This window comes from Triticum aestivum, chromosome 1B (genome assembly GCF_018294505.1).
Source record: "Triticum aestivum cultivar Chinese Spring chromosome 1B, IWGSC CS RefSeq v2.1, whole genome shotgun sequence".
Classification (NCBI taxonomy): domain Eukaryota; kingdom Viridiplantae; phylum Streptophyta; class Magnoliopsida; order Poales; family Poaceae; genus Triticum; species Triticum aestivum.
In genome coordinates, this window is record NC_057795.1 from 643894222 (window position 1) to 643917997 (window position 23776).

At 43.7% G+C, this 23776-nt stretch overlaps 2 protein-coding genes across 2 annotated transcripts in view; both read right to left on the reverse strand.

Moving 5' to 3' along the window:
* Window positions 1-320, reverse strand: part of LOC123081123 (uncharacterized) — a 1808-nt gene extending 1488 nt beyond the window's left edge. Inside the window, exon 1 of the mRNA XM_044504060.1 lies at window positions 6-320. Within this exon, the coding sequence (XP_044359995.1) occupies window positions 6-308 (303 nt within the window). The 5' untranslated portion in view covers window positions 309-320. The remainder of the gene's footprint in view (window positions 1-5) is intronic.
* Window positions 321-17314: 16994 nt separating this feature from the next.
* On the reverse strand, window positions 17315-17903 carry LOC123098148 (uncharacterized). The gene has a single exon (XM_044520051.1). The coding sequence runs from the start codon at window positions 17889-17891 to the stop codon at window positions 17319-17321; it is 573 nt and encodes a 190-aa protein (XP_044375986.1). The 5' UTR covers window positions 17892-17903; the 3' UTR covers window positions 17315-17318.
* Window positions 17904-23776: the final 5873 nt, after the last annotated feature.

The following is a 23776-nucleotide window of genomic DNA, read 5'->3' on the forward strand; positions in this document are numbered from 1 at the left end:
TTGGCATGGGCGAGCGCAGACTCGATGCTGGTTTTGGCTACTGTGGCGTTGGCCACCGTCAGCTTGGTGGCCAGAACCGCGAGCTCCGGCAAGCCGCGTGCGGAGCGGCAGGAGGGGTCAATGCAGAGCGCGGACACGCACATGTCCGGCGTGACGTACCAGCCGCCTAGGCCGATGCAGAGCTCGTCCAGCGGGGAACGTGGCGCGGCGCTGGAGCTTGACCCGCCGTGAACATCAATGGCCGAGGAGAGGACAAGTAGGAGGAGGAGAGCGCCGCCGAGCATCGAAGAGGATGTGCCCACGGCCATGGTGTTGGAGTATTGTCTCGGTCTCCTCCCACTGTCCACCTTGTCTCTTCTTATTCTTAATAGTTCACCTTAACGGACGGTGTATCAATCATAAATAAAAGAAAATAAATCCAGCATTAAATCCATACCAAGGAAGCATATATCTCACACTTTAATATATGCAATCACTCTTCTTTTTTTTTTCGGAAAAACTTTCAATCTATTCATCTTCAATCATGGCAGTACAATGAATACCAGAAATAAAAATTACATTCAGATTCGTAGACCACCTAGCGACGACTACAAGCACCGAAGCGAGCGGAAGGCGCGCCGCCGTCATCACCCCTCCATCGCCGGAGCCGGGCACAACTTGTTGTAGTAGACAGTCGGGAAGTCGTCGTGCTAAGGCCCCATAGGGCCAGCACCCCAGAACAGCAACCGCCGCCGATGAAAAATAACGTAGATCGGAAGGATCCAAACCGAAGACACACGAACGTAGACGAACAACGACGAGATCCGAGCAAATCCACCAAAGATAGATCTGCCGGAGACACACCTCCACACGCCCACCAACGATGCTAGACGCACCGCCGGAACGGGGGCTAAGCGGGGAGACCTTTATTACATCTTCAGGGAGCCGCCGCCGTCTCGCCTTCCTGAGTAGGACACAAACCCTAACAAGATTGAAAAAAACGACTAAAAACGGAGCCCTCCCGCCGGCCCTTGCCAGGATCCACCGCGCCTCCATGGCCCTAGGGCCACCGGAGACGAGGCGGACCTGCGTCGGCGCCGGCGAGAGGCACAAAACCTAACTTTCTTTCTTGGAGGAGGAGGAGAAGGAAGCGAATCGCCGAAGATCATACGCCATATCTCCAGCATTAAATGAGTGTTTACATCTTTACATACTACTCGCTCCGTAAAGAAATATACTATTTTAGTGATCACTACTTTAGTGATCTAAACGTTATTATATTTCTTTACGGAGGGAGTACCATTTATATCACTTATTATTGGGAGCCCTTGTGCCTCAGGTGCCTGATTATTTTGTATGTACTAGTAACGTGTACGTGCAACGCACGTTCGACAATGCAATTCATTTTCGAATTTCACCTTTACTTAATTAGTTTTATTCATGTGGCTGTTTGTTCGTCTACACCTTTTTTCAAATAGGTAGAGAAAAATGGAAATGTCATATGTGATATTCTCAAAAATAAAAAAGGATAAGTATATTTTTCATCCTTGAATTCTTTCGAAAGTATAGAAATCGTCCCTCAATTACGAAACTAGCAAAACTCAGTCCCTAAACTAATGAAACCGGATAATCCTCGTCCCTGATACCACTTCCGGCCGTTTGAGTATGACGTGGACCTGGTTTTGACCAGCACTGGCCACGTGGCCCGGTTTGACCGCCACGCCACTGTAGCAAACGGGCGAGAAGGTGTTCCCACGCCGGCGCGTGCCACCTCGTCCGCAGCCAGGCGCACGACGCCGGCTGTACGTGAGCGCCGCGACCCCGTTCAGCATGCCCGTCTGCTCCGTGAGGCGTATGGCGGCCACGGATGCCAGCCGCTGTACCTGGAGAGGCGGAGATGTCAAGCTGTCGTGGTGCAGCCGAGCCTTCGCGTCGTTCCAGGTGCATCGTCGGCAGCCGGCCTCGGCGCCGCTCGTCGACTAGTGCACCTCCAGCTCGGCAAGAAACTCACGGGGCCGCGTCCGAATTCATTAGCTGCCATCGCCGTTCTTGCAGTTGCCGACGCCCAGCCATGCACATGGAGGCCGTACCCGTACGCACGAACACAGCAAGCACGCGAACAACACAGCTAGCCAGCTGCACGAACACAATCAAGCCGGAAGCTCTGCTAGTCAACCACACGCACATCCTCGGCCAACATTAGCAAGCCAATGCCATGGCCCGAGGGAATCTGCACAGCCTCGATGCCGCTCACAGTACTGGGCGCCATGTTGGACTCTGCTCGTTTAGTCAAGGATTTGTGCTGGCACCGTCGCGCACGATTTGTGCCGCCACACCAGGTCAGGGGAAGATACGACGTTGGGTAGGGCGAGCACGGTGTGAGTGTTTGGTGTGTTGGGGAGCGTCCGCCGCCATCCGGCGCGCGAACAGCGCAGTCACGAGGAACCCGCCGGCGCCGGCGTGCGCTTGTTGATCAAGCACTTTCAACCGGCGCACTTGATGGTTCGGCCGCGGCCGCCCGCTAACTCAGACTGCTTCCAAGCGCTGAGCTTCGTGAGATGAAGGAGCAGCTACCGGCGTCTATCAGCTCCCGAAACCTCAGCTTAGACGTGGCGGTCAAACTGGGCCACGTGGGCAGTACTAGTCAAAACCAGGTCCACATCAAACTCAAACCGCCTGAAGTGGTATTAGGGACGAAAATTATCTGGTTTGATTAGTTCGGGGACTGAGTTTTACTGGTTTCGTAATTAAGGGACGATTTCTATAGTTTCGAGAGAATTCAAGGATGAAAAATATACTTATTCCAAATAAAAATGAAAAAGAGTTTTGTAATTAATAACCATCATCTGGGATGATAAGAGTAATATTATGCAAACTTATTTGTTTGAAACAAATACTTTGGTAAATATTTTCAGTCAATGTTTAGATCATACGTACAAATCCCACCAGTACAAGGCTCAAATCATCAAATATCATCTAATCCAACACATGTATAAAATCGGGTAGTCCATTTGTACCAGCAAGGTGGACGACCAGTTTCTCCGCATGCTAATGCTTCTTTAGATTCAGAGTCCATCAAAAAGAGAAGTCTTCCACTCTACAAGTAATAGGTAGAATGCATGTAAGTGCAATCAATTCTTTAGGGATTTGAAAATATCTTTGTCAGTCTTATGCATATCACAAAGTCTCCTCTGAAGGATTGTAAACTGACAATATCTCAGTTAGCTCTAGAAGGGCCTGTAGTGCAAGAGTGATGGGGAAGCAGATGCACAACGAGCTACAACTAATATAATCTATATATTTATAAAGCAAGTTAGAGGTCAACTTCTGAAGGGCTCACAGTTCCACACCAAAATAATCACGGGAGAAACATTAACCATACATTCTACACAACAAGCAAGCCATGTCCTAAAAGATGGAAACTGCATTTTTGTTCTAAAGTTAATGGAAATGGACTGACTAACTAACCATTCACTACAACCGATCAAATCATCAAAGTAACCTATATACCTATACCTATACATAAAGAATATATAAAACAAGGTATTTCCCACATCACAGTTCGCAACACATTACAGTTGAGCTACTGCAAACTGAACCTTGGTAGCAAATGCAATACTATCAACAAATATAACTAAGGAAGTCCTACCTTTGAATTAAATATGGACTAACATGATATGCTTTTGTACCAATCTACACTAATCCCTATTGCAACAAATAATAATAGTTGGAACAGTTGTACACCACTAATAATAGTATTAAAACAGTCCTACCTACTCCATTGCCCATTTACCTTTTTACATGTCCTTTTGTTCACCACAATAACTAAATTGTGCCCAAAGAACTCAGTCCTCTTAATTCACAACTTGGTACACATAAAGCTTGCATCATGAGACAAAAAAGCAAGTGAGGGGCGAGCACAAAAAAGCAAACAAGCAGCTACCTTAATCAATTAGAAGAACCACGATCCAACCATGAGAACATACTGCTATGAAAAAGCAAGCGAACACACTTGTAGGCAAAAGAAGCAACAAGAAGCCATCTTAATTAACAGTTGGACTTGATCGGTTAGAACAATTTAGACCATGGCATGAAGCTCCGTAGGCACCTGTGTTGTGGCCGATGCGTGGGCATGAACGTGAATGCCGAAGGGAGGAAACTTACTGGCTTCTCTGGCTCATGGATCAGGTTGGCGGCCACGCGTGCGATGATAGAGGAGGGCACCACCGTACGTGGGGCAACAGAGGAGGAAAGGTCTGCGCTTGCTGAGGGAGCCCTGGATTATGGGGTCCTCGGGTGTCTGGGCTGCGTGGCATGAGCCGGACTGATGGGCCATGAAGATACAAGATGGAAGGCATTCCCCCGTGTCCGGGCGGGACTCTCGTTTGCGTGGATGGTAAGCTTGGCATCCGGATGTACAGTCTCCTTCCTCTGTAAACCGACTTTGTACAACCCTAGGTCCATCCAGTGTCTATATAAACTGGAGGGTTTAGTCTGTAGAGGCTATGAGAATTTGCATAGGCTAGACAGCTAGGGTTTAGCCATTACGATCTCGAGGTAGATCGACTCTTGTAACCCCTATACTCATCAAAGTCAATCAAGCAGGACGTAGGGTATTACCTCCATTAAGAGGGCCCAAACCTGGGTGATGATACGTCTCCAACCTATCTATAATTTATGAAGTATTCATGCTGCCATTTTATCATTCTTGGGTGTTTTACAATCATTTTATAACAATTTTATATCATTTTTTGGGACTTACCTATTGACCCAGTGCCCAGTGCCAGTTGCTGTTTTTTGCTTGTTCTTCACATCGCATGAAATCAATATCAAACGGAGTCCAAACATCGTGAAACTCCACGGAGATTTTTTATGGGCCAGAAGACATCCATTGGGTCAGAGCAGCACCTGGGGGGTGCCCCGAGGGGGGGCACAACCCACCAGGGCGCCCCAGGGCCCCCTGGCGCGCCCAGGTGGGTTGTGCCCACCTCGGTGGCCTCCCGCACCCCCTCTTTGCACTATAAATTTCCAAATATCCCGAAACCCTTCTGGGTTAACCTAGGTTAGAAGTTCCGCCGCCGCAAGGCTCTGTATCCATCGAAAACCAATCTAGCTCCACTCCGGCACCCTGCTGGAGGGGGAATCATCTCCGATGGCCATCTTCATCATCTCGGCGGCCATCATGATGAGGAGGGAGTGTCCACCCTCGTGGCTGAGGGTTTGTACCAGTAGCTATGTGTTTAATCTCTCTCTCTCTCTCGTGATCTATATCATGGTCTTTGTTAATATAGTCGGATCATATGATGTTTTTCCCCTCTATACTCTTGTTGTGATGAATTGAATCTTTACCCTTTGAAGTTTTGCCTTGTCAGATTGAATATTCGGAGATGAGAACACATGATGTATGTCTTGCGGTATGAATACTTGTTGTGACAATTGGGGTATCATATTGATTCACTTGATGTATGTTATGGCAGTCAACTTGCGGATTCCCGAGGTGACGTTGGGGTAATCTATGCATAGGGGTTGATGCATGTTTTTATTATCTTTTCTCCGATAGAAACTTTGGGGTCTCCTTGTAGTGCTGTGTGTGGATTGAGTATTGTGAATATGAATTTGCTTTGGTGTTATTTTAGTACGAACTCTTGATTAGATCGATCAGAAAGAATAACCTGCGTTATTTTAGTATGAACTCTAGGATAGATTGAACATAAAAGAATAGCTTTGAGGTGGTTTCGTACCCTACAAACAATTTATATCTTTTGTTCTCCGCTAATAGGAACTTGGGAGTGGTACTTTATTGTACTTTGAGGGATAATCATATGATCCAACTGCGTTAGCACTGTTGAGAGATTGCACTAGCGAAAGTACGGACCCTAGGCCTTGTTTTTAAGCATCGCAACACCGTTTTGTGCCCATTTACTATGTGCTACCTTGCTGTTTTTATTTATTCAGATTATAAAAATATATTTATACCATCCATATTACACTTTTATCACCATCTCTTCGCCGAACTAGTGCACCAATATAATTTTCCATTGTATTGGGTGTGTTGGGGACACAAGAGATTTCTTGTATTTGGTTGCAGGGTCGTTTGAGAGAGACCATCTTCATCCTACACCTCTCATGGATTGATAAACCTTAAGTCATCCACTTGAGGAAAAATTGCTATTGTCCTACAAAACTCTGCGCTTGAGGCCCAACACGTTTCTACAAGAATAAAGTTGCGTCGTAGACATCAAGCTCTTTTCTGGCACCGTTGCCGGGGAGGTGAGTGCTTGAAGGTATATCTTTAGATCTTGTTGTTGAACCTTTTAGTTTCTTGTTTTATCACTAGTTTGGTTTATAAAAAGAAAACAAAAAATGGAATTGAGGTTGCATCATATTATTGATCATCTTTATAATATCTTTCTTGAAAATGATGGTTCGGAAAATTCTGCTCAATTGTTAGAAGAGGAAGTCAATAAAATGTGTGGCACAAAGTATTTGAATGATGAGCATGATTGCAATGTTGTTAGTGTGAATTATTTGAATATCCAAAATGCTAATGATGATTGCACAAGTCATGACAAAAATGTTTCTTATAGGGATGTCCCTTTTTGTGGACTGAATTGGGAGTGCAATTGCACCCCAAAAAGGGAAGATAGATTTTGTAAGAAGCATAAATACTTAGAAACGAAAAAGTTGCAAGAGAGGCTAGATGATTGTGCTAAAAGATTTAATTTTTTTCGCCATCCTTGTGAACTTTGCATTGAACATGGCCATTTAAATATTCAATGCAGATTCTTTCATGATCAAATAGTGTCCAAAATTTGTGATAACTTGATTACCCTTGAGCATCATAAATATCTTAGTCTTCTCTTGGGGTATGAAGAAATGAAACGTATAACTAAGGGTATTCCAAAATTTAATCTCAAGAGATTTCTTGATTTTGATCTAGAGGAAATTTATATGTTTTGTGCGGTAAATTGCATTGAGAATCCTTATATTGCCAACTATCTAAAGACAAGAAAACAAATAGAATATGAAGAGAGAACTAATGAAATGGAAAATATTTCCCAATACTCTCCTAGTGTTTATTATGATGAATCAGGTAACGAGGAGGAACTTCCTATCCAATCAATCTCTTCAACAAAGAGCTTGAAAAAATTAATTGAACCCGCACATGATGCGGTGAAGAAGAAGAAAAGAAGAAAGAATAGAGGTAAAAAGGTATCTCTCCCAAATAATGTTGCTCCTATTATTGTTGTGCCCCATGAAAATGAATCAAAAATTATTGTGGAAGATGATGAACTTGATGATTATTTTGTTATGCCTATTGCTTGTTGTGATGATTATGATTGGGAAGATAATGATACTTCTTATAATCTTGGAGATCTTTTTGGCACTTTCTTGGAAGAAGATGATAATAATGTTTGCTATACAATTGGTGCCATTCATGCTATTGATAAGAATGATTGTGATGATATGCAAAACGACCAGCTTGGGGATGCTATGTTTAGTGAGTATGATATGTTTTGAGATTTATTTGCTGGAAATAATGCTTGTCCTAAGCTTGGGGATGCTTTGCTTAATGAATATGATCCTTTGTTTCCTTCTACTTTTGATAAGAATTTTTTTTTTGATGATGGCATGCCTCCTATTTATGATGATTACATTGATAAAAGTGGGTTTGGAAGAGTATCAACTCTAGGTAGTAGTGATCCCACTATTTTGGAGGGTGTTGAATCTTATTACAATATTGATGAAACTGGATTTGGAGAGGTCATGACTTTATTAGTGATACATCCACTATTTTGGAAGAGGTTTCAATTGACTATGACAATAAAGTTGCTATCTATGATGATTATTATGATGACATGTATGCCATAAAGAGCTGTAAATTTTTTATGCTTGTGCATTATGAAAAGAGTGCTTTATGTAATGGTTATATTGATTAATCTATTCATGATGATACTGAAAATTATTATGAGAGAGGAACCTATGACTCATGATGCTCTCTTTATGTTTCAATTCTTATCATTCATGCGAGCATCATTGAACTCATCATGCCTAGCTAAAAGGCACTAAAGAAAAGCGCTTCTTGGTGGACAAGCCAACACTTTTACTTACTGTTTTTGTGTGTTCACATGATTAAGCTACTGTAGTAATCATGTTTTATTGCTTTTGTTTCAATAAAGTGCCAAGTAAAGCCTTTGGGATCATGTTGGTTGATAGTTGATTTGACCCTGCTGAAAAACAAAAACTTTTGCGCTCACGAAAATAAGTCTCATTTTTAACAGAAGAGTGATTTTGAGTTGATTCTTTTTGCAGAAGTTTAATATACAAATTTCTCACGTGTTCATAATTTTTTAATAATTTTTTGAGTAGCATAAGTGTGGTAGTTATCCAGATTACTACAGACTGTTCTGTTTTTGACAAATTCTGTTTTCAGTGCATAGTTTGCTTGTTTTCTAGTTTCTATGACTTATATTGCTCAGTATAAATTGTGGAAATGATATTATACAGTAGACATTGTGTGGAAACATTTATGAATCTTGTCTTTGACAATACCAAAAGTGAAATGGTTTGCTCTTTATAATACTAACCTATCTCACAAAGTTCTGTTAAGTTTTGTGTGATTGATGTTTTCAAGTTTAGGGTGAGATATTGATATGAGGAGAATAAGGAGTGACAAGACCCTAATATTGGGGATTCTCAAGGGACCCCAATTTAATATCCAAAGAATATCCAAGCAACTAAGCTTGGGGATGCCCCAGAAGACATCCCCTCTTTCGTCTCCAACATTATCGGTAACCTCACTTGAAGCCATGTTTTCATTCGTCACATGATATGTGTTTTGCTTGGAGCATCTATTTATTTTGTTAGGATTTGCTTTTTGTTATTTAGAATAATGTTTTGCATCTTTTATTTCAATAAAAATGTCAAGTATAGCCTTTGGCATGCTTATCTTGCAAGTATAAATGTTTCTGTTTGAAAACAGAAAGATTGTCGATGTTGCAAAAATTCCCGAGGAAAGTAAGAATGTGATAAAATGTTGATTGTTTTTGAAAAATAAGCACTGATAAATTTTCTACAGTGTGGTATAATTTCATAATGTTTGGAGTTGAATAAGTATTGATACTCTTGCTTTCTTTACAGACTATACTGTTTTGGCAGATTGCCGTTATGTTTGCATTGTTTGCATATGTTTGCTTGTTTAATGATCCTATTTGAGGATAGGAGTATTAGATATGCAGAGGCATTTAGTATGCAATGTTTACTAATAATTGTAGTGATTTTCTACACTAGAGAATGATACGGGTTTTGCATTGGTTTATACTAACTTATCTCACGAGTTCTTGTTGAGTTTTGTGTGGATGAAGATTTTGAGATTTAGGAAAATCGTGATATGAGGGGAACTAAGGAGACACAAAAGCTCAAGCTTGGGAATTCCCAAGGCACCCCAAGAAAATATTTCAAGAAGTCTCAAGCATCTAAGCTTGAGGATGCCCCGGTAGGCATCCCACCTTTCTTCTTCAACAATTATCGGTTAGTATCGGTGGAGCCTAAGTTTTTGCTTCTTCACTTGATGTGTGCTATTCTTAGAATGTAATTTAATTTTTTTGCTTGCTGTTTTAATAAAATACTTAGATCTGAAAGTTTTTAAATAAACTAGAGTCCTCAAATAGTTGCCAAGGAGGCTAAGTAAGCGGCATTCACATCCCGTCAACGAAGCTCTTTTCTTTGGAATTGCCCTTGTGCTTCACTTATATCCTATGAGTAAATTGTTGAATAAATTGAATGTTATGAAGTTAATATATTATCATGCCTAGTGGTAGCTTCACATTGGGTTTAAAAGTGAAATCTTTTGAGGCTTGACAATCACTATTTTGGTCGTACAAGCAATTCATGAATAATTAGTATAAGGAAGAGAACTTTCACATGCAATTACACTATCATGGAAATCTTTTTTGATTGTGAGCCCCCATGAAAATATTATATGCTAAAGTTGTTGACGTTGGACAAGGAAGATAACGTAATGATTTATGTTTGCTCATATTCACACAGAAGTCATATTGTCATAGATCCTTCAACATGTAGTGCTTGCCCCCCTTTCTCTGCTAGCACAAATTTCCGCACTAAGTAGAGATAATACTTGAGCATCTGATAACCCACAAGTACAGGGGATAATTGTAGGCTCTTTCGATAAGTAAGAGTGTCGAACCCAACGAGGAGCTAAAGGAAGAACAAATATCCTCTCAAGTCCTATTTGCCACTGATACAACTCTACGCACGCTTAGTGTTCGCTTTACCTAGAACAAGTATGAAAGTAGAAGTACTTTGTAGGTGTGATAGGGTAGGTTTGCAAGATATTTAATAAAGAGCACATAAATAAAAAGTAGGTGCTGTTTAAATAAAGAAGCAATAAAGTAAATATAGCGAGTGTGGAAAAGTGGTGGTAGGAGTTGTGAAATTATCCCTAAGCAATTGACTACTTTACTAGACCGATAGCAAGTTTCATAACGTCTGCATCTTCTCCTGCAATAGGTCTGTCACCCAGCGGTGCATCAAGGACATAATTCTTCTCTGCAGCAATGAGTATACACCTCAGATCACGGACCTAGTCCGCATCTTTGCTACTAACATCTTTCAACTAAGTTTTCTCTAGGAACATATAAAAAACATAGGGAAGCTATAACGCGAGCTATTGATCTACAACATAATTTGCAAAATACTATCAGACTAAGTTCATGATAACTTAAAGTCCAATTAATCATATTACTTAAGCACTCCCACTTAGATAGACATCCCTCTAGTCATCTAAATGATCACATGACCCAAGTCAACTAAAACATGTCCGATCATCACGTGAGATGGAGTAGTTTTCAGTGGTGAACATTGATACGTCTCCAATGTATCTACTTTTCCAAACACTTTTGCCCATGTTTTGGACTCTAACTTGCATGATTTGAATGAAACTAACTCGGACTGACGCTGTTTTCAGCAGAACTGCCATGATGTTGTTTTATGTGTAGAAAAGAAAAGTTCTCGGAATGACCTGCAAATCCACGGAGACACTTTTTGGAATTAATAAGAATTTCTGGGCGAAAGAAATACACCAGGGGGCCCAGGGCCTGTCCACGAGACAGGGGGCGCCCCCCCCCCCCTCTGTAGGGCGCGCCCCCTATCTCGTGCCCCCCTGGACCTCCACCGACCTCAACTCCAACTCTATATCTTCCGTCGCGCGGAGAAAAAAATCAGAGAGAAAGTTTCATCGCGTTTTACGATACGGAGCCGCCGCCAAGCCCTAATCTCTCTCGGGAGGGCTGATCTGGAGTCCGTTCGGGGCTCCGGAGAGGGGGATTCGTCGCCATCGTCATCATCAACCATCCTCCATCACCAATTTCATGATGCTCACCGCCGTGCGTGAGTAATTCCATCGTAGGGTTGCTGGACGGTGATGGGTTGGATGAGATTTACCATGTAATCAAGTTAGTTTTGTTAGGGTTTGATCCCTAGCATCCACTATGTTCTGAGATTGATGTTGCTATGACTTTGCTATGCTTAATGCTTGTCACTAGGGCCCGAGTGCCATGATTTCAGATCTGAACCTATTATGTTTTCATGAATATATGTGTGTTCTTGATCCTATCTTGCAAGTCTATAGTCACCTATTATGTGTTATGATCCGACAACCCCGAAGTGACAATAATCGGGATACTTCTCGGTGATAACCGTAGTTTGAGGAGTTCATGGATTCACTATGTGTTAATGCTTTGGTCCGGTTCTCTATTAAAAGGAGGCATTAATATCCCTTAGTTTCCACTAGGACCCCACTGCCACGGGAGGGTAGGACAAAATATGTCATGCAAGTTCTTTTCCATAAGCACGTATGACTATTTACGGAATACATGCCTACATTACATTGATGAACTGGAGCTAGTTCTGTGTCACCCTATATTATAACTATTACATGAGGAACCACATCCGGCATAATTATCCATCACTGATCCATTGCCTACAAGCTTTTCATATATTGTGCTTCGCTTATTTACTTTTCCGTTGCTACTGTTACAATCACTACAAAACACCAAAAATATTGCTATTACTATCTTTACCTTTTACCACTGTTACCATTACTATCATACTACTTTGCTACTAAATACCTTGTTGCAGATACTAAGTTATCCAGGTGTGGTTGAATTGACAACTCAACTGCTAATACTCAAGAATATTCTTTGGCTCCCCTTGTGTCGAATTTATCAATTTGGGTTGAATACTTTACCCTCGAAAGATGTTGCGATCCCCTACACTTGTGGGTTATCAAACATCACTATTTTGATCATATCTACTATATGATTCATGCTCGAACTTTCGGTCTCCAGTGTTCCGAGGCCATATCTGCATAAGCTAGGCTCGTCAAGTTTAACCCGAGTATTCTGCGTTTGCAAAACTGGCTTGCATCCGTTGTATGTGAATGTAGAGCCTATCACACCCGATCATCACATGGTGTATCAACACAAAGAACTGTCACAACGGTACATACTCAGGGAGAACACTTACACCTTGAAATTTAGTGAGAGATCATCTTATAATACTACCGTCGATCTAAGCAAAATAAGATGTATAAAAGATAAACATCACATGCAATTAATATAAGTGATATGATATGGCCATCATCATCTTGTGCCTTTGATCTCCATCGCCAAAGCACCGTCATGATCACCATTGTCACCGGCGCGACACCTTGATCTCCATCATAGCATCGTTGTCGTCTCACCAACTATTGCTTCTACGACTATCGCTACCGCTAAGTGGTAAAGTAAAGCAATTACATGGCGATTGCATTTCATACAATAAAGCGACAACCATATGGCTCCTTCCAGTTGCCGATAGCTCTGTTACAAAACATGATCATCTCATACAATAAAATTTAGCATCATGTCTTGACCATATCAACATGCCCTGCAAAAACAAATTAGACGTCCTCTACTTTCTTGTTGTGAGTTTTACGTGGCTGCTACGGGCTGAGCAAGAACCATTCTTACCTACACATCAAAACCACAACGATTTTTTGTCAAGTATGTGATGTTTTAACCTTCAACAAGGACCGGGCGTAGCCACACTCGATTCAACTAAAGTTGGAGAAACTGACACCCGCCAGCCACCTGTGTGCGAAGCATGTCCGTAGAACCAGTCTCACGTAAGCGTACACGTAATGTCGGTACGGGCCGTTTCATCCAACAATACCGCCGAATCAAAGTATGACATGCTGGTAACCAGTATGACTATTATCGCCCACAACTCACTTGTGTTCTACTCGTGCATATAACATCTACGCATAAACCTGGCTCGGATGCCACTGTTGGGGAACATAGTAATTTCAAAAAAATTCCTACGCACACGCAAGATCATGTTGATGCATAGCAACAAGAGGGGAGAGTGTTGTCCACGTACCCTCTTAGACCGTAAGCAGAAGCGTTATGACAACGCGGTTGATGTAGTCGTACGTCTTCAGATCGATCGATCCTAGTACCGAACGTACGGCACCTCCACGATCTGCACACGTTCAGCTCGGTGACGTCCCACAAACTCACGATCCAGTAGAGCTTCAAGGGAGAGCTTCATCAGCTCGACGATGTGATGACGGTGATGATGAAGCTACCAGCGCAGGGCTTCGCCTAAGCACTACGCCAATATGACCGAGGTGGATAATGGTGGATGGCGGCACCGCACACGGCTAAGCGATCAATGATCAACTTGTGTGTTCTAGGGTGCCCTCGTGCCCCCGTATATAAAGGATCAAGGGGGGAGGCCGGTCAGCCTTGGGGTGCACCAAGGAGGGGGAGGAGTCCTCCTCCTAGTAGGAGTAGGACTCCCCCTTTCCTAGTCCAACTAGGAGGAGGAAGGGGAAGGAAGGAGAGGGAAAGGAGAAGGAAAGGGGGGCGCCCCCCTCCCTAGTCCAATTCGGACCCCCTATAGGCAGGGGGTGCGGCTGCCCCTTGTGGGCTGCCTCCCCTCTTCCCTATGGCCCATGAAGGCCCAATAGTCCCCCTAGGGTTTCCGATAACCCCCGGCACTCCGATAATTATCCGGTGACCCACGGAACTCATTCGGTGTCCGAATATAGTCATCCGATATATCAATCTTTATGTCTCGACCATTTCGAGACTCCTCTTCATGTCCGTGATCACATCCGGGAGTCCGAACTATCTTTGGTACATGAAAACACATAAACTCATAATACCGATTGTCACCGAACGTTAAGCGTGCGGACCCTACGGGTTCGAGAACTATGTAGACATGACCGAGACTCATCTCCGGTCAATAATCAATAGCGAAACCTGGATGCTCATATTCGTTCTTACATATTCTACGAAGATCTTTATCGGTCAAAGCGCATAACAACGTAAGTTGTTCCCTTTGTCATCGGTATGTTACTTGCCCGAGATTCGATCGTCGGTATCTCAATACCTAGTTCAATCTCGTTACCGGCAAGTCTCTTTACTCGTTCCGTAATGCATCATCCCGTAACTAACTCATTAGTCACATTGCTTGCAAGGCTTATAGTGATGTGCATTACCGAGAGGGCCTAGAGATACCTCTCCGACAATCGGAGTGACAAATCCCAATCTTGATCTATGCCAACTTCAACAAGTACCATCGGAGACACCTATAGAGCACCTTTATAATCACTCAGTTACGTTGTGACGTTTGGTAGCACACTAAGTGTTCCTCCGGTATTCAGGAGTTGCATAATCTCATAGTCATAGGAACATGTATAACTCATTAAGAAAGCAATAGCAATATACTAAACGATCAAGTGCTAAGCTAACGGAATGGGTCAAGTCAATCACATTATTCTCTAATGATGTGATCCCGTTAATCAAATGACAAATCATATCAATGACTAGGAAATTTAACCATCTTTGATTCAACGAGCTAGTCAAATAGAGGCATACTAGTGACACAATGTTTGTCTATGTATTCACACATGTACTAAGTTTCCGGTTAATACAATTCTAGCATTAATAATAAACATTTATCATGATATAAGGAAATATAAATAACAACTTTATTATTTCCTCTAGGGCATATTTCCTTCAAACTTAACCATCTTTGATTAAACGAGCTAGTCAAGTAGAGGCATACTAGTGACACTCTGTTTGTCTATGTATTCACACATGTACTAAGTTTTCGGTTAATACAATTCTAGCATGAATAATAAATATTTATCATGATATTAGGAAATATAAATAACAACTTTATTATTGCCTCTAGGGCATATTATCTTCACTAGGTTTATTTCTGGGGTTTCTATATTTATAGGAATTTTTGGCGTCGGGAACAAGTCAGGGGGGTCCACGAGGCGATAACAAGGCTGGGGCGCGCCCTCCACCCTTCTGGATGCCTCGAGGCTCCTCTGGTCCACCTCCGATACTCCGTGGGATTCTTTTGGTCCATAAAAAGCCGTCGTAAAGTTTCAGCTTGTTTGGACTCCGTTTGGTATTTCTTTTCTGTAAAACTCAAAAATAAGGAAAAAACAGAAACTGACACTGGGCTCTATGTTAATAAGTTAGTCCGAAAATATCATATAAATGCATTTAAAACATCCAAGATGGATAATATAATAGCATGGAACAATAAAAAATTGTAGATACATTGGAGACGTATCACTCTCCTTGTAGGCGGCTGCCACCTCCACAACCGTTGGCGGTACTGCCAGCGGGCGAGGCGGATCTCGCCTGCGGAGCGGTAGGACTCATGTGCTCATCGCGGGGCATTGCTTTGTGATTTTGTGCCATTCCTTCTTTCCCCTCTACTGCTTGCGCCTCCTCATCTCGTTGCCTAGCCACAGTGCGGGCTATATCACTCATTATCTGCATGCAAGCACATAGATCATACTAGACTAGGAATTAGGTTTCGTTGTTTATCATTCCACTCGTGCATATGAGTTTTCCACTTAATTGTGTATTCCAGGATCACAGCAGTTATAACAGAGAATATAAATCTTAATTATACTCGAACGAACCTTAGTCGCTCTCAGTCCACTCGCCCTTCTCCGCTCCCCTTTCGTCTTCTCTACTTCTCTGAATCTCTCCGCCTCCTCTGCCATGGCAAAGCCCGGCGACGAGTCAGGCAAAGAGTCCAATTGCATGGACTGGGACGTCCTTGTGAAGGAGTAGGACTCCGACTCCGGTAGCAATGCGCCCGACAATGAGGAGCTCGCGCTCGGCATCACCATCGAGCGGTCGTGGCTGGACACCAACAAAAGCTCGAGTCAGTGGCGTCGCGAGATCCTCTAGGTCGCACCGCTGCAATGTTGGTCGGGCTCGCCCTTCTTTCTCTGGCCCACTCCAGATCCAAAGCAGGGCGGCCCCTCCTGTTCTCCTCTGGCTCCGGCACCGCTTTCGCAGCACTAGGTGCTCTCGGCTCCGGTGCGCATGCGCATGCCGAAGTCAGAGTCGAAGGCCGCTTGATGCGAGCGGCAGTGGGCGAAGGCCGCGGCGGAGCCCTGTCTTGTCCTGGCAGCGCGTACGCTCCGTGCCAGTGGATTCGAATGAGGCGCCCCTCCGCAAGGTGATGCAGCGCTCGCTCACCACAGCGGAGACCGACGTGAGGCGCCTCCGGCGGAAGAATGCGAAGGCGCTCCGTCTCAGGCTCGAGACTTCGGAGTGCCTTGCGAGGGAGAAGGAGAGCGCCAAGGCGAAGGCGGCATGCCACGCCCTGGAGCAGAGCCGCGCCATCCGCCCTCTTTGCGGGCTATATCTCATCTGTGTTGGAAAGCGGCACCACCAGATAGGACGGCAATGATGACACCGATCCTCCCGCCACGGACGCGTACACAGAGGAGATGGACGGCCGCGACGCAGAACGCGATGGCAAAGGCAAGGGCCCGGCCAAGAAGTGGTGATCTTGCCCTCTACATTGTCTTTTTTATTTGTTTCTACTTTAATCGGTAAACTTTGTCTATTTTAGGTCCGATTTGTCGGTCGGGTCAACTATCTATGCTCGAATCTGTCTATATTTCTATGTCTGATGAACTTGTTTGTGATGTTAATCAACGTGTTACATTGCTGCATGGCTTATATGGATTTAGGTGCGGGGAGGTATGCGTACTACAATTATATGAAGACTACCCGATCAATGCCAGCAGGAGTGTCCGGAGGCGTCTGTAAACGTATAAGTGCTTAGATATGCCAACTATGGTTGTAGGAGCTCTAAGAAAAGAGATGAATAAACAGCACGAGAGTTTAGCTAATACTCATAAACCCACAATACAGCATTGCATGTTAGAGACTTGATAGCGTCTTTATCTTATTATGGAGGGGAAGAGCGGGTTATTCATCGATTGGTCAGCCGATAATACGCTGCACCCGATCGACGACGGCGTGCACGACGAAGGCCATCATGAAGAACTCGTTGTTCTCCTTGGGAAGCGCCACCTCGCCGGCCAAGCTGCTGCACCCCTGTGACACGTCCCTATAGGCTGCCTCTAGCACGTCCGGAACGCCGCTATATCGCCCCGCAGCGACCGACCGCGCCGCCCACTGCAGCCGCGGGACGGCGCCGACGTAGAGCTGCAGGCACGACCGCATGACCTTCCTGGCCTTGACGTTCTTGGCATGGGCGAGCGCAGACTCGATGCTGGTTTTGGCTACTGTGGCGTTGGCCACCGTCAGCTTGGTGGCCAGAACCGCGAGCTCCGGCAAGCCGCGTGCGGAGCGGCAGGAGGGGTCAATGCAGAGCGCGGACACGCACATGTCCGGCGTGACGTACCAGCCGCCTAGGCCGATGCAGAGCTCGTCCAGCGGGGAACGTGGCGCGGCGCTGGAGCTTGACCCGCCGTGAACATCAATGGCCGAGGAGAGGACAAGTAGGAGGAGGAGAGCGCCGCCGAGCATCGAAGAGGATGTGCCCACGGCCATGGTGTTGGCGTATTGTCTCGGTCTCCTCCCGCTGCCCACCTTGTCTCTTCTTATTCTTAATAGTTCACCTTAACGGGGCGGTGTATCAATCATAAATAAAAGAAAATAAATCCAGCATTAAATCCATACCAAGGAAGCATATATCTCACACTTTGATATATGCAATCACTCTTCATAAGAAGCGAATCGCCCAAGATCATACGCCATATCTCCAGCATTAAATGAGTGTTTACATCTTTACATATTTATATCACTTATTATTGGGAGCCCTTATGCCTCAGGTGCCTGATTATTTTGTATGTACTAGTAAACGTGCACACGGACAATACAATTCATTTTTGAATTTTACCTTTACTTAATTAGTTTTATTCATGTGGTTGTTTGTTCGTCTACACCTTTTCTCAAATAGGTAGAGAAAAATGGAAATGTCATATGTGCTATTCTCAAAAATAAAAATGAAAAAGATTTTTGTAATTAATAACCATCATCTGGGATGATAGAGTAATATTATGCAAACTTATTTGTTTGAAACAAATACTCTGATAAATATTTTCAGTCAATGTTTAGATCATACGTGGAAATCCCACCAGTACAAGGCTCAAATCATCAAATATCATCAAACCCAACACATGTATACAATCGGGTAGTCCATTTGTACCAGCAAGGTGGACGACCAGTTTCTCTGCATGCTAATGCTTCTTTAGATTCAGAGTCCATCAAAAAGAGAAGTCTTCCACTCTACAAGTAATAGGTAGAATGCATGTAAGTGCAATCAATTGAAAATATCTTTGTCACTCTTATGCATATCACAAAGTCTCCTCGGAAGGACTATAAATTGACAATATCTCAGTTAGCTCCAAAAGGGCCTCTAGTGCAATAGTGAGGGGGAAGCAGATGCACAACAAGCTACAACTAGTATAATCTATATATTTATAAAGCAAGTTAGAGGTCAACTTCTGAAGGGCTCACAGTTCCACACCAGAATAATCACGGGAGTACACAACAAGCAAGCCAAATGTCCTAAAAGATGGAAACTGCATTTTTGTTCTAAAGTTCATGCAAATGGACTGACTAACTAACCATTTACTACAACCGATCAAATCATCAAAGTAACCTATATACCTATACCTATATATAAAGAATATATAAAACAAGGTATTTCCCACAGCACAGTTCGCAGCACATTACAGTTGAGCTACTGCAAACTGAACCTTGGTAGCAAATGCAATGCTATCCGCAAATATAACTAAGGAAGTCCTACCTTTGAATTAAATATGGACTAACATGATATGCTTTTGTACCAATCTACACTAATCCCTATTGCAACAAATAATAATAGCTGGTACAGTTGTACACCACTAAAAATACTATTAAAACACCACTTCAATCCAGTGATGGGATAAAAATGAAACCTTGAACATAATCCCCCAACAGTAAAATACACATGTAAATTATAGTTCCAAAGTTGAGTTGACTGGCGATGTATTCGGATTTTTGGATGAGGCAACCTGAAGACTAACTACACTTATTTGTTAGAACACGGAACTAACTACAGTCGATCTTCTGTCGTGGTCTCTTCAAATCGAGCTCAAAGTTCAGAAATACTAATCAGAAATCAAGTCCACAAGGCCAAGATGGAAGTCTCCCTCCGAAGATGGAAATAAAAAAAACAAAGAAAAATGGATTAAGGGGAGTTTTGGAGGTCGGCTGCGTGACGCTAATAGAGCCGGACCGTGATTGACCACATGGAACCCTAGACCGCGAGTTGGGGTGAGAAATTACACATGGAAGCATGCTTTGTTAATAACTACTGTCGTGCACTGGTGGAGTGCTTTTGTTGCTTTAACGCCATCTAAAGTCCTATCAATAAATACTCTAAACTCCAACTCCGCCACACGTCAATAGAAACACAAAAGTCCTAGCTACATATTTGATCGAACAGTCAATATGGACATCAAAATGCCATTGACAGAATGACAGTACATCAAACAGAAAAAGTAGTTGCTTTAGAATTCCATTCTGAAGCTTTATATGTGTTCTATGTCATGTATCTGTTCTTCTGTTCCATATTCCGAAACAAAGAAGCATGTCTAAATTCTGCAGCATACGATCTCGTGTATATGTCCTACCTGCTCCATTGCCCATTTACTTTTTACATGTCCTTCTGTTCACCACAATAACTAATTTGTGCCCAAAGAACTCAGTCCTCTTAATTCACAACTTGGTACACATAAAGCTTGCATCATGAGACAAAAAAAGCAAGTGAGGGGCGAGCACAAAAAAGCAAACAAGCAGCTACCTTAATCAACTTGAAGAACCACAATCCGACCATGAGAACATACTGCTATGAAAAAGCAAGCGAGCACACTTGTAGGCAAAAGAAGCAAGCAAGAAGCCATCTTAATTAACAGTTGGACTTGATCGGTTAGAACAATTTAGATCATGGCATGAAGCTCGGTAGGCACCTGTGTTGTGGCCGATGCGTGGGCATGAACGCGAATGCCGAAGGGAGGAAACTTACTGGCTTCTCTGGCTCACGGATCAGGTTGGCGGCCACGCGCGCGACGATAGAGGAGGGTGGCACCGTACGTGGGGCAACAGAGGAGGAGCGGCCTGCGCTTGTGTCCATCAGACGAGCGGCCGGCGGCGGCCTGCGCTTGCGTCCATCAGAGGAGGAGCGGCCGGCGGCGCCTGCAGTCGGAGCTCGCTTCATGTGCGGCGGGGGCAACCCACACTCGCGTCCTTCAATAGGGAGTCGTAGTAGATGCCTCCCGGCGACTGCGAGAGACGGGGTGCTTGACCCGTGGCTGAGGACGGCAGCCTCCAGCGGGAGGTTGGAGGTGGAGGAGACTGGTGTCTGCACGGGGAAGATTGGAGGTGGGTGAGTAGTAGGCGGATCAGCGGCGGTTCGTTCGTGCGGCGGCCACTCGCGTCCGTCAACAGGCAGCGGGGTGCATCATGTGCTCGAGCGATTAGTTTGCTGTTTTCGCGTCGCGTGATTAGGGTGCCGCAGGTCGTGGAATTCCACATTTTCCTCTGCGGTGAACTACGGTCATTCAATTTAAATTATTAAGTGCACACAGAAAATGGATCAAGTGAAAGTCAGTCGTTAGATTAAGTTTATGGGGCTAATCGTGCGGTGTTGACTGGGTCATGCGGGGTTGTGGGGCTAATTGCGTGGTGCATGTAAGAAAATTCTTATTTGATTGTTTAATAATAGTGGAGATGTATCTGTTCTTCTGTTCCATATTCCAAAACAAAGCATGTCTAAACTCTGCAGCATATGATCTCGTGTATATGTCCTACCTGCTCCACTGCCCATTTACCTTTTACATGTCCTTCTGTTCACCACAATAACTAAATTATGACCAAAGAACTCAGTCCTCTTAATTCACAACTTGATACACATAAAGCTTGCATCATGAGACAAAAAGGCAAGTGAGGGGCGAGCACAAAAAAGGAAACAAGCAGCTAGCTTAATCAACTAGAAGAACCACGATCCGACCATGAGAACATACTGCTATGAAAAAGCAAGTGAGCACACTTGTAGGCAAAAGAAGCAAGCAAGAAGCCATCTTAATTAACAGTTGGACTTGATCGGTTAGAACAATTTAGACCGTGGCATGAAGCTCCGTCGGCACCTGTGTTGTGGCCGATGCGTGGGCATGAACGTGAACGCCGAAGGGAGGAAACTTACTGGCTTCTCTGGCTCACGGATCAGGTTGGCGGCCACGCGCGCGACGATAGAGGAGAGCGGCACCATACGTGGGGCAACAGAGGAGGAGCGGCATGCGCTTGCGTCCATCAGACGAGCGGCCGGGGCGGCCTGGTGGAAACGGATCGGATGCGGATCGGATAGTGCTCTTACCACTTCCATTTTCATATTTACAAAACGAATACGAATGCGAATACGGATGTTATCGGATACGAATGTGGCTCGGATGTTATTCGTATATGGATACGTATCGGATGTTTTCTTGATTCGGAATGGATACGACTAATAACGACATATTGCTTAAGTATATTAGTCAATAGCTATGTGACATGAAGTATTCAACTTGTGACATACAATAAGTCAATGATAAATAGGTTTATGAATAAAAACTATTGTAATGCATAATAATTTCTAAAATTAATCATAAAATGAGTAAAGTTTGACCACTTATTTGACTTTTAAGTTGGATAATTGAAATATTGGGGCTACAATTTTGAAAATTACTTCCCATAATCTTATTCGGATACGGATATATTCACTTCCATATCCATATTTGTGTCAAAATCTCATACCGTATTTTATTTTTTATTTGCTAAATAAATTCGGATAAGGTTAATTTCTATTTCCATTTTGGTTCGGATGCAGATGTTTCGGATACGAATAGGCATTTTCTCGAATACGAATATCGGATATTTCGGATTATCCGCTACCACTTTCCACCCCCTGCGCTTGCGTCCATCAGAAGAGGAGCGGCCGGCGGCGGCGGCAGTCCGAGCTCGCTTCATGTGCGGCGGGGGTGACCCACACTCGCGTCCTTCAATAGGAAGTCATAGTAGACGCCTCCTGACGACCGCGAGAGACGGGGTGCTTGACCCGTGGCTGAGGACGACAACCTCTAGCAGGAGGTTGGAGGTGGAGGAGACTGGTGTCTGCGCGGGGAAGATTGGGGGTGGGTGAGCAGTAGGCGGATCAGGGGCGGTTCGTCCGTGCGGCGGCCGCTCGCGTCCGTCAACAGGCAGCAACATGCATCGTGTGCTCGAGCGATTAGTTTGTTGTTTTCGCGTCGCGTGATTAGGGTGCCGCAGGTCGTGGAATTCCACATTTTCCTCTATGGTGGAGTACGGTCAGTCAATTTAAATTATTAAGTACACATAGAAAACGGATCAAGTCAAAGCCGGCTGTTAGATTAAGATTATGGGATTAATCGTGTGGTGCTGATTGGGTCGTGCGGTGTCGTGAGACTAATTACAGGGTGTATGTAAGAAAGTTTTTGTTTCATTGTTTAATAGTAGTGGAGATCAGTCACTTTTCTTTCACCCCGTCAGATTTCAATCTAACAACTGGTTTCATCTTTAACGTATGTTTCAATCACGTTTTTCTCCTGTATGCTTCTGTACGACGCGAATGCCGATGCTACTGTACGTGTTCCCGGCTTCTAGCTGTCTTTTTGCCTATGCTACGGCCCATTACTAATTAAACTCTTTGATCACAGTGAGATGGTATAAACTATAAAAATCTTCCGTCACTTAAACAAAATTTGTTGCAATTTAAAGTACTTCGTCAAATTTCAATATGGCAGACATCTATCTATCTATTATATTATTAACTAGTAGAATGTTTGTGCGTTACCACGGGCTTTTGAAATATTTTGCTAAAGTTATATAAATATAATGCATGTTAAACATGTAGAGAAGATAGCACGGGCAGAATGATGTTATAATTGAAGTCCACTTCACATGCAATGTAAACTGATTGAAAAAAAAAAAGGAAAATCAACGATGCAAATTGACGATGCATATATAGAGAGACGATCCAACTACAAACCATTACGAACTGACATGCACTTAATAAATTCTCGCACAATATCAAGAAAAATGTTATCTTTAGCTTTATTCACATGATATTTGAGCACGTATAATAAACATTTCTTTCTTAAATTATACCCATCATGCATAAGCAATATATGTAGTTCGCACCAATACTTCACATAGAAGGTCTTAAAATATGTAACGGAGAATACTAACCTACCCGGCCTTATCCTCATCTTGCCCCACTCGGCCCTACTCTCTCCATACGGTCACTGGCATCCCTCAGTCTCCCTCTCGCTCCCCATCTCTGTCTCAGTCCTCTCTAACTCTCCCTTTCCCGGCCACCGGCGCGATCCGGCGAG